This window comes from Mirounga angustirostris, unplaced genomic scaffold (genome assembly GCF_029215605.1).
Source record: "Mirounga angustirostris isolate CCGP_5_RB_7025 unplaced genomic scaffold, mMirAng1.0.hap1 SCAF_13, whole genome shotgun sequence".
NCBI lineage: Eukaryota > Metazoa > Chordata > Mammalia > Carnivora > Phocidae > Mirounga > Mirounga angustirostris.
In genome coordinates, this window is record NW_026991721.1 from 78,597,985 (window position 1) to 78,610,011 (window position 12,027).

Consider the following 12,027-nt stretch of genomic DNA (forward strand, 5'->3'; position numbering starts at 1 on the left):
CCAAAGGGTCGCCAAGGGCTAGTCAGATCCAGGTGCTGGGGAGGAGACAGAGTCGACGCCCCAGTCGAAGGCGCGAGCGCTACTGCGCCGCAGCCTCGCGCAGCCCCGGAGCCTGGTGCGGGCGGGTGGGGGGCGGTGGGAGGCGGTGGGAGGGTGACTGGGAGAAGGGGCGGGGTGGCGTGGGGTGGGAGTGCGACGGCGGGAGGAGGGTCTCCCAGCCGGGCCGATTCGCAAGCTCTCTGAGCCTGCGTCCGCCTAGAGGGAGGGCTTCCCTGGCCCGGCCAGAGTGGCTCAAAGCACAAACGACTGTCAAGAGTGTAGGCGAGCGGAGGTGCCGGAAGTGTCTGCGCGCCGTGAGATAGCTTTCCTGCTCCGGCTGCGGCCCGGAGCCTCCACCGCCTCGGTGTTGGCAGCGACGATGCGCCCTGATGACAACGACCTGAGCGGACTCGCGCCTCGGCCCACCGCTAGAGTCTGCACACTCCTCACCGCAGGAGAAGCCTGAGTCCAGAGGCGTCCACGCGCCGCGGGAGCCCTGTGCTGGCGGCGCGGCGCTCGGGGCCCATTTCCTTTGCTCCGTCCGCTGGCGTCTTGGCCGGTTCCCCGCGATCGCGCGTCCTCAGCGCCGGCCGCGGTCGCCGGCTGTTCCCGCCCTCACCGCCGGCCGGGACGTGCCCCGGGTGGCTGCTGGTAGCGTCTGTGCCATGGGGCTGCCTACTCTGGAGTTCAGCGATTCCTACTTGGACAGCCCGGATTTTAGGGAGCGCCTGCAGTGTCACGAGATTGAACTGGAGCGAACCAACAAGTTCATCAAAGAGCTCATTAAGGACGGCTCTCTGCTCATTGGGGCGCTGAGGAGTAAGTGGAGCTGGCAGGGGCGGGAGGAGAGGGCGCAGGGATGTGGCGACTTCCCGCGGGGCGCGGGTCTCGGGGGTGGGATGAAGGACGCGGGGCTTCTTTTGTTTGAATGGGTTTGGGACAAGAGCTGAAGAGCTCCCCTGCTGGTGGCAAACAAAGTTTGTGCTTAGGTGTTCTTTACTTACATACTTGAATGTCTGCAGAGAAGGGAAAGTTACCCACTGCAGCGAGGAGTAGATCCTGAAGAAAGTTGCTCGAAGTCATCTTTTTTTATAACGCTCCTGAAAAATGTTGGGAGACTATTGGCCCTTTTTTGTTGGTTGCTTTGTAATCTTACTGTGCCTAGTCTGAACACTTTTTAAAAAGGTCCTTAAGGTGGGTTTCAAGAGTTTGGTTTAAGGATAAAATGAAGCTAGTTTGTTTAGTGATACTCAAAGTAATTTCTTATGTGTATCAGTGACTCTTCACCGGGCACAATAGATCATTGAATTGCCTTTTAAAAAAATGTACATTTGCAATTTTGCCATGTAGTAGGATGATCGAGATGATCGAAGACAGCATGGCACCAGTGGATTTAATCTCTTTACAAGTTTTTTTGTGCGTCTTAATTTTTGGTTTGTATTGTAAATCTGATGTCGGTCGAGTCCCTGGGATTGAAGTTCAGTGGTTAAAGGCCAACCAGAATTTCTGATGATTATTTAAGTAAACTATCCTTAGGGATTTTTCCCACTTCCTTTCCCGAGCAGATTTTCCTTACTACCTCCTGAGTCTGCTGGATCTTCACGTTCAAGTACTTAAGACCTAGGAGAGTCTTGGTAAAAGAAACTCGAGTTTGTCTTTAAGAAAACGGAGTGATCGGCCTTCGGCTCAGGTCATGATCCCAGGGTCCTGGGATCTAGTCCCGCATGGGGCTCCTTGCTCAGCCGGGAGCCAGCTTCTCCCTCTGCTCCTCCCCCACCCCCACTTATTTTCGCTCTCTGACAAATAAATAAATAAATAAAATCTTAAAAAAAAAAAGAAAAGAAAATGGGAGTGATTTAACTGATAAGGTTTAATTTGTTACCTTTCCCAGGACGTATTTGCATCTTATTGGAGATTTCTGAAGGTTTTAGCTATTGACATGAAGCCCTGGACTCTCTGGCCTCTAATGGCTGGGTGAGTGAGGTATTTTCATTGCATGGAGAGCCTTGGAGCATCTAGAAATACCCAGGGCACATGTAGTAGAACCATCATCGAGTGTATCAGTTGGAAGGTCAGTAACAACATAATGGGGATGTATTTGCTTGAAACTGAGCCATTAGCATCTGATCTGTATTTTGAAGCATGTATTAATGGTAAGGATGGGGCTTATCAAACCTGTCTTAGAATTAGTGTGCTCCCGAATCCTTTTTTAACCATCCCCAGTGCTAAAACATTTATGTATTACTTGTGCTACTTTAAACTAGGATAAAATATGATTTATGCCTACATTCACTTAATTTCTGAATTTGAGGTTAGTACTGATAACAGTATTTACTGTATTTATCTGTGAAAAAATAACTTATCTGCAGTTCTTTTCATCCTGTGCATACACAAATGTGAACTCTCCTTCCTTCTGGTTTGCAGTTTCTGGTTGGAGGGTCTCAGGACTGGCCTCTTCGCATTTTAGCCTCTCCCAAGAGTTTCCCCATCTCAGTGCTAAATGCCCAGCTGCCCCTTGTGGAGCCGCCACCTGGTCTACAAAGTGACATTTTCTCCTCACTCCGCTCTTGGGAGATCAATTTTAGTGTTTCAAAAGTTGAAAACACTTCCATAGCTGTGATAAAAGCCCTGAAAATGCATATTATTTTACTAGTGAGATTATGTACTTTATTACGATTTTTGAATCTAGTCTTGCAAAAATCAGGTGATTGCCATCCTGATAAGTTTGTTCTTCCATATGTAAAGTGGAGAAATCTTGAGAGTGTAAGTTCCTTGAACATACAGAACCCGTCTCATTAATTTGGTCTTACGCACTTAAATATACAACCTGCTGTCTTTCTAGTATTCTTAGGTTTGTGATGAGAGTGCATTATTTTAATGCTTGGTTATTGTTTATCTCATTACGGGAGGAAAACGTATTGCTCCTTTATTCCCAGCATCGGTTGCCAAATAAAGATTTGGAGTAGAGGAACTCTTGAAGTCACGTGATGGCCCTGCTTTTTTCCTCACCATGCCACCTTCTGTCCCTTGGGGAGGATGCTAGGCTGTAAGCGGCTAAGTCCAGTAAGTGGACTAAGTCCACTTAGCCCTCTGAAGTTGCTCAGCTAGGATAAGAGTGTGCCTAAAGGACTTTGAAGCCTGCTTTTGGTTCTATCCCAGAATCACCAAGAAGCCCTCCTTTCCCCAGTTCTGTCCCTTGTTGTTCTTCTCTGCCAGAGGAAGTCTTTATCTTCCCTAATTTTATGCCTTTCCATTCTCTGTACCTACTGTTTTAGTAAGTGTACCCATTACCCAGTTCAGTTTTATTTTTTGCACTTTGCTGTTATTGTCATTAATAATTAATGGTTTCTTAATACAGCCTTCCTGAAAGGACAATCATCATGCATTTCTAAGCATCTTATATTATTTCCATCCTAGTTCATAGCTTTTCTGGTGAGAATTTTGGCATGCACTCTTGGCTAATACATGCATAGCTGTTTCAATAGGAGTCACAAATGCTCTTTGATTTTTCCTTCAGGATGTAGGTATTGTGAGAATTAATAAAAGGGAAACCACACTGATGGCAGGCTGGGCATGTTAGGAGAGGCTGGTAGGTACCACTCAATGTCAATTACAGGAAGTTTTGTCAGTTACAGACCCCTAATAGAAGAATCTCAATAGGAGGGAATCATCAGTTATAGGCCCCAACAGGGAAAGATGTACATTGCATTTCCTACAAGAAATCAACTACCCCTGCAACTCATCTAATGAGAAACCATCATCACTTTGAACTCCTGCTTTTCTCCAGTGGACTTTTATTCAAAACAACCCCTCTTAACTTCCTCTTCCTTCTCCATAAAATAACATTGCTCATTGTTTTTTGGACTTAGCTGTGGTTTTGCCTAGCTTGCTTGTCCAGGATTGCAGTTCTGTTACTCCCAAATAAACCCATTTTGCTGGTAAAATTACAGGCAGTTTTATTTTTAAGGTTAATAGTTTCTTAGTAGAGTATTTGGAAGGGTCCTTATAAAGGAAAACCCTGACTAGATGATTTCAATTTTAAATAATATAAGTAAGATACTTAACATTTTTAAAATGAATGATTGCACATCCAATCTGAGAAAATGTGTGACAGCTCATTAAGTGGATTGACATAGACCTGAATTTAAATTCTGGTGCTGGTAAATGCTGTGTGGTAATTGGCAAATAACTTAACCTCTCTAGGTCCTACTTTTCCTATAAAATGAGGGAAGACTATAAAAATCTTACCACTAGGATTATTTGTTCATTTTGTTACATGCTGTATAGACCTTTGGTGAGCAATATTTGAGAATATTTGATACTGGAGAATCAGGTTTTAGTTCATGCTGTGACTCAAAATTCTCTCCCTTTTTCATCAAATGTTTTTCTAGGAACTTTGTTCCTTTAACAGGTGTCTTAAAATTTGAGTTGTGAAATCATACGCTGTTTTTGCTTATTGATTTTCTTCTTTTATAGATCATATTCAAAGAAACACCTCAAAATGGCTTTCTCATGTAATTCCTCCTTTACTTTCTCTTTTCTTAATTCTTTATACTTTTGAATATTTAAATAGAGCTTTGTCCTTGCAAGAATAGACTTCCCTGGGGCGCCTGGGTGGCTCAGTTGGGTAAGTGTCTGCCTTCTGCTCAGGTCATGATGGGGTCCTGGGATCAAGCCCCATGTGTTTGGCTCCCTGCTCACTGGGGAGTCTGCTTCTCCCTATTCCTCTGCCCATCTGCCCGCTTGTGGTCTCTCTCTAATAAATAAAATCTTTTTTAAAAAAAGGAATAGACTTTCCCTCCTCCCCAAAACAGCAAAGAGCAAAAAGGAATAGACAAATAGAATTGTAGTCATTTAATTGAATTATTGGGTGGGGAGAGCATATCAACATTTTTTTTCTTCTACCCTGCCTTTTGGCATCTTGGGGCCCTCTCTCCCTCCTTCCCTCCCTCTCTCTCCCTCCTCGCTCCCTTCCTTCCTTCCTTCCCATTAAGTTTTTAATTTTAATTTCAGTATAGTTAACGTACAGTGTTAGTTTCAGGTGTACAATATAGTGATTCAACAATTCTATACATTACTCCGTGCCTGTTGTGGTAAGTGCCCTCTTTAATCCCCATCACCTATTTCACCCATTCCCCCACCCACCTTCCCTCTGGTAGCCATCAGTTTGTTCTCTATAGTTCAGAGTTTGGTTCTTGCTTTGTCTCTCTCTCTCTCTCTTTCTCTCTCTCCTATTTTTTTTGGGGGGGGGGATGTGGTATATATACACAATGGAATATTATTTAGCCATAAAAAATGAAATCTTGCTATTTGCAACAACATGGATGGAGCTAGAGAATATAAGCAAAGTGAAATAAATCAGTCAGAGAAAGACAACTATCCTATGATTTCACTCTTGGAATCTAAGAAACAAACAATTTAAGAAACAAAACAAACTTCTTTCTTATTACTAGTGCTTCCTCTCATTGCCTTAGGGTGGAATTGGCCAGCTGTCTTTTCTTCATTTAGGATAATGTTTCTCAAACCTGTGTGTCTAGGCTTCTTCTTGAGGGAAAAAAAAGTTAGTGGACCCTAATATAGATTCAGTTATTTATTATGGTAGTTAAATATATATAAGCATGAAGCAAATTCTTGTGCTTAGTCCTATAATTTTAAAAGCAAATCAACTTATGAATTAAATACAAATAATACTGTGAAACCAATAAAACTACATTTAGTTAATCTAATGGATGATGATGATTTTACTGAAAGGAAAGGAAATTTCCTCTCATATAAAGACTGTTGATAATATCTTGTGTGCTGGATGATTCATTTCTCTTTGCTTTTCCCAGTTGGAACTATAGTTCTTCAAAACTGCTTGCCCAGATGATGGCCTTCTCTCTATCACAACTATTTATTTCTTGGTCATATTACCTCTGTTCCCAAGGCAGTAGTTCCTGGCACTGGTGATCCATGACACAAATAAAAAGGGCGCCTATGTGAGTGGTAGAGGTTGGTTGCTAAGTTTAGATGTAGACTCTGCAGTTAATTAAGAATTTAGCACATTAGCAAGAGGGAAGCACGTAATTACTTGTGTCTACTGCCCTCAGTGTTCCCAGACCTTTGAAGTACTGAGTACTGTGGGACACTTGTGATCTGGGGATTATAGTAAAAGAAAACCTGAGATGCAAAGGCTGCATTGAAAGGGTGAGGGATCCCTGCCTTCCATTTGCTGTGTTTCTCAAACTCACCTTAGCCTGGTTTCACTTGTTTTTTCACTTTAAGCCAGTCTCTATTTTGTGTGTATGTTCTGGGCCCACTTTACTACTGGAGTTTTTGCTGACACAGGGAAGGAGTTAAATACAAGGAAAAAGACAATTTTAAGAAATGTGAGACTTTCTGTAGTTATTATGCTATTTATTTGGTCATCCTTCAGCTTTTAATGAAAATTGCTATTGTTTTAGGCCATTTTTTTTGTATTTCAATTTGCACCTAGGTTTTATTTAGTTTAAATGGAACTCATTGCAGAGTCTTGTTTACTCTGCAAGAGCTACTTCACTGCTGCTTATTCGAATCACTAAGGCTGTTTTCCTGTGTAGCTGGGCAGTCTAATCAAAGGTATGGATGTATAATTACTTCAACCATTCTTTTGGTTCTTAAGTCATTAGAATTAGAGTTAAATGAGAAGTAACTGTATCTTTCAAATGAACTGTAATTAATTTTAGGAACTGGTAGATTAGGAATGTGGTGCTTTAAGGTTCTGCTTCAGAGATGTTGCAAGTAAAAGCAGTTACACTTGTGTTAATTGAGATGGCAGCCTCGGCACTTATCAAAGTGGAAGTAATTTGGGCTGGCTGAGTATTTCCATTTACTTCTCTTCCGATTCTCAACGTGAGCTTAATAAGTACCCTTTTACACTGTCTTTATTTCCCTTGGATTTCCTTTTTCAGCAGGTAGTAATTGCGGTGCTGTCCTGTTAGAGGCCAGGGAACGAGTTAGTGGGAGAATGGGTGAGCAATAACCAACCACCTTTTACGCTGCTATCTTTGACACTTATGATCAAGGTACTTTGAGAGTGAAGGAAACTCAGGTAACTACTAAAGTTTTAAGTCATTGGAAAGCTGCTTTAGCAAACATCCTTTGAATTATTAGAGTACAATGTTCATTGTGTTGATGATACGTAAGCATGACTCAAACTATAAAGAAAAAAAAAATACAGCTAACGTTCAGTATTACTTTGGTGTGAGTGCCTTTCTATTAAGTACCCAGAGAATGGCAAATCTTTTATTTAGATTTATAAAGAGAAATATTAGTTCAGAAAATTCATACCATTAAGCCACATTTGGTAAATATGCAACAATGAAATGCTTATTACAGACAGATAAGAAAGGGTAAAGGAAAGGGGGTTTATTTTGTCTTGAATCTTTTTCATGAATATGGTTTCTTGCCAGATTTGTGATTGCCACGTCTTCTGGCCCAAGCCATCCCTGCTGCCTAGATCCTAATTTCCACTCATTTCAGCTTCCAGGCAGGTGCCAGCCCTCCGTAGCTCCACCTGCCACCCACCAGTTTCAACTGGCAGCTCTGCCAGCCTTCCTTTTTCCTCCAGCCTGCTGAACCTCTGCCCAGCATCTAATAATCCTTATAGTGTATTCCCAATGGATCTGGCCTCGGCAACCAAGGACTTGCTACCTGCTTCTTGCTTTCATCCTGAAAATTAAAACCGTTTGCTAAGCACCTGGCTGACTAGTGCATGGAATCTGTGCTTCATCTTTTGCAGCTGCCTTAGTCTGAGTTGTAATGTCTGGGTTTTGTATACGTGTAGAAATTTACATAATATTTTTTAATCTTAATAGTCCTTGAAAGCAAAGGAAAAGGGGCAGGATGATAACGGGACAGTCATTACAAATATAATTATATTAATAGATTTGTCTGTGGTTAGGTGAACTTAAACTTTGGCCTGGATATTCTGGTAATGTGGATCCTTCTCTATAAGATTACATCTAACTGGGATGTTTGTTTAGTCAGAATATATCATAGTTCATATCTGCAGTATTCTGATTTTATTACCAAAAATCTAGTTATAACACTGAAGAAAGTGTTCTGGCAAAATACATGTGTACATCACTCTGTGAGGACTGTGATTTGCTTCAGAAAAAGTGAATTGTGGAATAGTAAGGTAACTTACAGTAGCTGATAATCTGCCAGTTTTTTCAACCATTTTCCTTTCTTGTGGAGGTATGCATGCATAAAAGAAGAAAAATAAGTACTAATTTTCTAGGATTTTTAATTTGAGAGTAATTCTTTTAATTGTAATTCTTGCATGGAACCTGGTGGGAAAAGACTAAAAATAAGGCTAATGAAGTCTTTGTAGATTTTTTTATATTAATTATGAGAGACTTTTCAGTTCCAGTTTTTAGATTCTGTGATAAAAGTCTCCATTCCTAATGGCATTTTAAGAATACCCAAACATGACATTTTGTATGTTGTTGGTTTATCTGATTTGGGTGAATATCAGGTATGATGGGGAATGTTTTGTATTTTGTGAAGGTCCAGGGAAGCATCCTGGATTGGTTCTCAATGTCAGATGATACGGAAAAAAGTTGGAAAAAATGCTGCATATATAACCTTGCTACATTAATAATATTCTCCCTGAACCTTGGCTTTACTCTGGGAAAAAGTGGGCAGACACACTATGCCCCCTTTCATTTGGAAGTCAGACATATTTCTCGGTAGTGGAATTTCTCTATTTCCTTACGCAAATCTAAAAAGCCATACTGCCTGATAGTTTATGAAAGGGATGCCAAATAGTATTCCCTTGTGTGTAAACATATATTGGAGCTTATCCAGATGAAAGACCCAGCTTCAGTTTTCTCTTTCGTACACAGTAGAAGTGGTGATTTAATTTAGAAAACTGGTATGTGTTTATGTGTGGAGAGAGTGATAAGCTGCTAATAGAAATGAGTATTCAGTATGTGTATTATCCCTTTCCAAATGGAAGCTCTGTAAATTGATTTTACTTTGCTTTGGTGAGAATTTTTTCTTCTTTTATTTAATTTCTTTATTCCTCACAATGTCTGAATGGAGGATGTGGCCCCAAAATGGGGGATTGTGGGGGGTTGGTGGTGGTTGTGAAAGAGGTAAACAGGGAGAAACAAATTAAAATTGGTTGAGAAAAGAATTTAAATATTATGGTTTTGGAACTTGTGTCAAGCTTTGTGTATCTTCTATGAAAAAGTTACTGTGTGACACTAGAGAATCAAAAGAATAAGAGGTTAGCTTGCCAACTGTTGTAAAAGCTGGTTGTGGAAAATTTGAGGGAGATGATTCCCATTAAAAACTGTCAACATAAGAGATAATAGGGGGTGGCTTTTTTAGGGGCACACTATTTGGGGAAGATGTGGGAAAGCTTCGTACTCGTGAAAAAACGATGTCAACATAGGAGCTAATAGGAAGGACTTTTAAAGGCTTGTGTTGACTGCTTGCCAATCCTGGTTTTCCTTAGGTGACCCTTTCTAACATTATTAATTATTACTTCCTCTGGATCCCAGCTCCATCATTGCACCTTTTTTCCTCAGTATGTGATGTTGCTGAATTCCTCTTCCTTTTTCAGTTTATTTCCTCTGTCCTCTTAAATGTTGATGGTACACAAAGATTCCTTCTTAGCCCTTTTACTGTTTGCTTTCCTTGTGTGATAACATGTCTTCCCAGGCTCCAGCCCTAACCTCATTTTCCTGAGCTCTGGATCTCATTGTTACCAGCATATTACCACATAGATGTGCTTCAGGCACCTCAGACTCAGTGTGTCAAAACCAAGTTCTTCCTTGTTCTCCACCTTGTTCTCTTTGTATTCTCAGTTCTCTAGTTACAGCCTCATCCACCTGGTCATCTCAAAAAGGAACGTCTGAATCCTTCCTAACTCTTCCTCTTTCCTTCTCTAGTTTTTAAACTCCAGTTTTTCTCTTGACCCAGATTAGGAAATTTGGATAATCCTGTAATTTTGTGCTCCCAGATATCCTAAATTAGACTTTTTCTGCCTGCGCTTATGAAATAACATTTTTTTTCCTTAACTTAAAAAAACAGACATTCTCTCATAGTCTGGAGGCCAGAAGTCCACATTCAAGGTGTCAGTAGGGCCATGCCCTCTGAAGGCTCTAGGGGAGGATTTTTCCTTGCCTCCTCTGGCTTCTGGTGTTGCCAACCTATGATGTTCATTGGCTTGCAATGTGTCACAACAGTTCATGGCTCTGCAGTCACATGGTATACACCCTGTGTGTCTCTATTACATTTTACTTATTCTTTGAAATACAAACTTCTAGGTGCCAAAGATATCTGTATTCTGTTCAGCTCTGACCACATTGTGGATGCTCAGTGATTGCTGAACATCAACCAGTTTACTAAGAAGAGTATTTGGGGGAGGTTTTTGAATATTTGTCAGAGTGAGTGAGCCATGGAATGAGGATTACAAATTTGCTTTTTAATATTGTTTCCCACAGGCTTCATTGTAACTACTCAGGCCTGGGCATACTGATTTTTAAGACTGGGAAATCCAGGTGGCAGCAGACAGCAACAGGTGTTAGAACTTTATTCTAGTCCTGGTGCTGCTACTAACTAATGGATGGCATTGGTACAGGCCACTTGTCTCAGAATGTATTTTTTTCATCAAAAATGGAAATAATGTTCGCTCTATATTTCTTATAGGATTTCCTTTGAGGGGGGAGGGGCAGAGGGAAAGGGGGAGAGAAAATCTTAAGCAGACTCTACACCTAGTGTGGAGCCTGACATGGGGCTTGACCTCACAACTCTTGAGATCAAGACCTGAGCTGAAATCAAGAGTCACTCTTAACCAGCTGAGCCACCCAGGTGCCCCAATTTCTTGTAGGATTTTTGTGAGGGCCATGGAAAGAATGCATAATATAAAAATGTAACATTATTTTCATTTGCTTTAGGCAGGATCATTGTGATCCTAATAATTTCAGTTTTTTTCCAAGACTGCATTTAACATGTTCTTGTCAACATTACCATATTCTGTAGGAATGAGATTTTAAAAGTGGAAATGCTTTAATTGAATGTTAATGCATTGGCTTGTTTGTCTCCCCAATTAAATCTATTTGGAGGGAAATGATTGTAAGATGTGGCATGGTTTTGGTTTAGCTTTTTTCTTTTATGTAAATATTTACTATGATCTGGGAACCAAGAAAGCATTAGATTGGCATTTAGGGATGGGCAGTATAGATGTTGAGACTTTATGGGCATATCTGCTGGTGCTTTATTTCTGGTGGCTTAGGTCAGTGGTCTATAAAAGTTATTTAAATGATGGTCACAACTTGCACTTCTCAGAATGAAATAGATAGCTGGGCAATTTCACAATAAAACAGGCTGAATTGCATATGAGAGGTTTTTTTTTTTTTTTTTCACATTGGTTTCTGTATGGAAGGCAGATAGCAGTTTAGAGAAACAACTTTCCCTAGGTGTTTGTTATGCTGCACAGATGTTTTGTAAATGTAAATATGTTTGAGGTGAGATCATCTTAGTGGTTATTGGTGAGAAAAGAAAATGATGAGATTGGTAGGGCATTGCTGGAGGGTCTTGGGGAAAGGGAATTAGGGGAGAAAGTAATATTTCACTAAGAATTGAAGAGGAAGATTCAGTTGGCCGAGTGAGAAAATTGAATTGAGCCTGTTAGCTAGTTGATTAAGGAAAAGTGGTATTATTGAATTGGTGTCACAATCACCAGGAGAGGATATTTGGATGGTACCACAAGGACAAAACAGAACATTTAAAAAAACAACAACAAAAGATGTTTCTTAAGGGATCTATGAGTTTAAAGGGAGCTCTGCCCTGAAGTTGGGGGGAAAGCAGGGAGCAATGAATAGGAAGTCTAGACTTTGGGGACAGCTTGCTAAGTGCAGCAGGTCTGGAAAAAGCCAGCTTCAGGGGTTAAAGAAAGAGAATACAGATTTTTAATAATCCCGAACAAGGAATAGCAGCGAGTGAGTGAGAATGACA

At 40.9% G+C, this 12,027-nt stretch overlaps 1 protein-coding gene across 6 annotated transcripts in view; it reads left to right on the top strand.

Annotated features, from left to right (window-relative positions):
• The first annotated feature begins 201 nt into the window (after positions 1 to 201).
• The window catches only part of ARHGAP42 (Rho GTPase activating protein 42), a 319,552-nt gene continuing 307,726 nt past the window's right edge, over positions 202 to 12,027 (top strand). For 4 of the 6 annotated variants that reach the window (XM_064577196.1, XM_064577197.1, XM_064577198.1 and 1 more), the window contains exon 1: positions 203 to 858. In XM_064577196.1, coding sequence (XP_064433266.1) covers positions 705 to 858 — 154 coding nt within the window. In that variant the 5' untranslated portion in view covers positions 203 to 704. Of the gene's footprint in view, positions 859 to 12,027 lie in introns of all 6 variants that reach the window. The other 2 variants (XM_064577200.1, XM_064577201.1) reach the window with 2 other exon arrangements.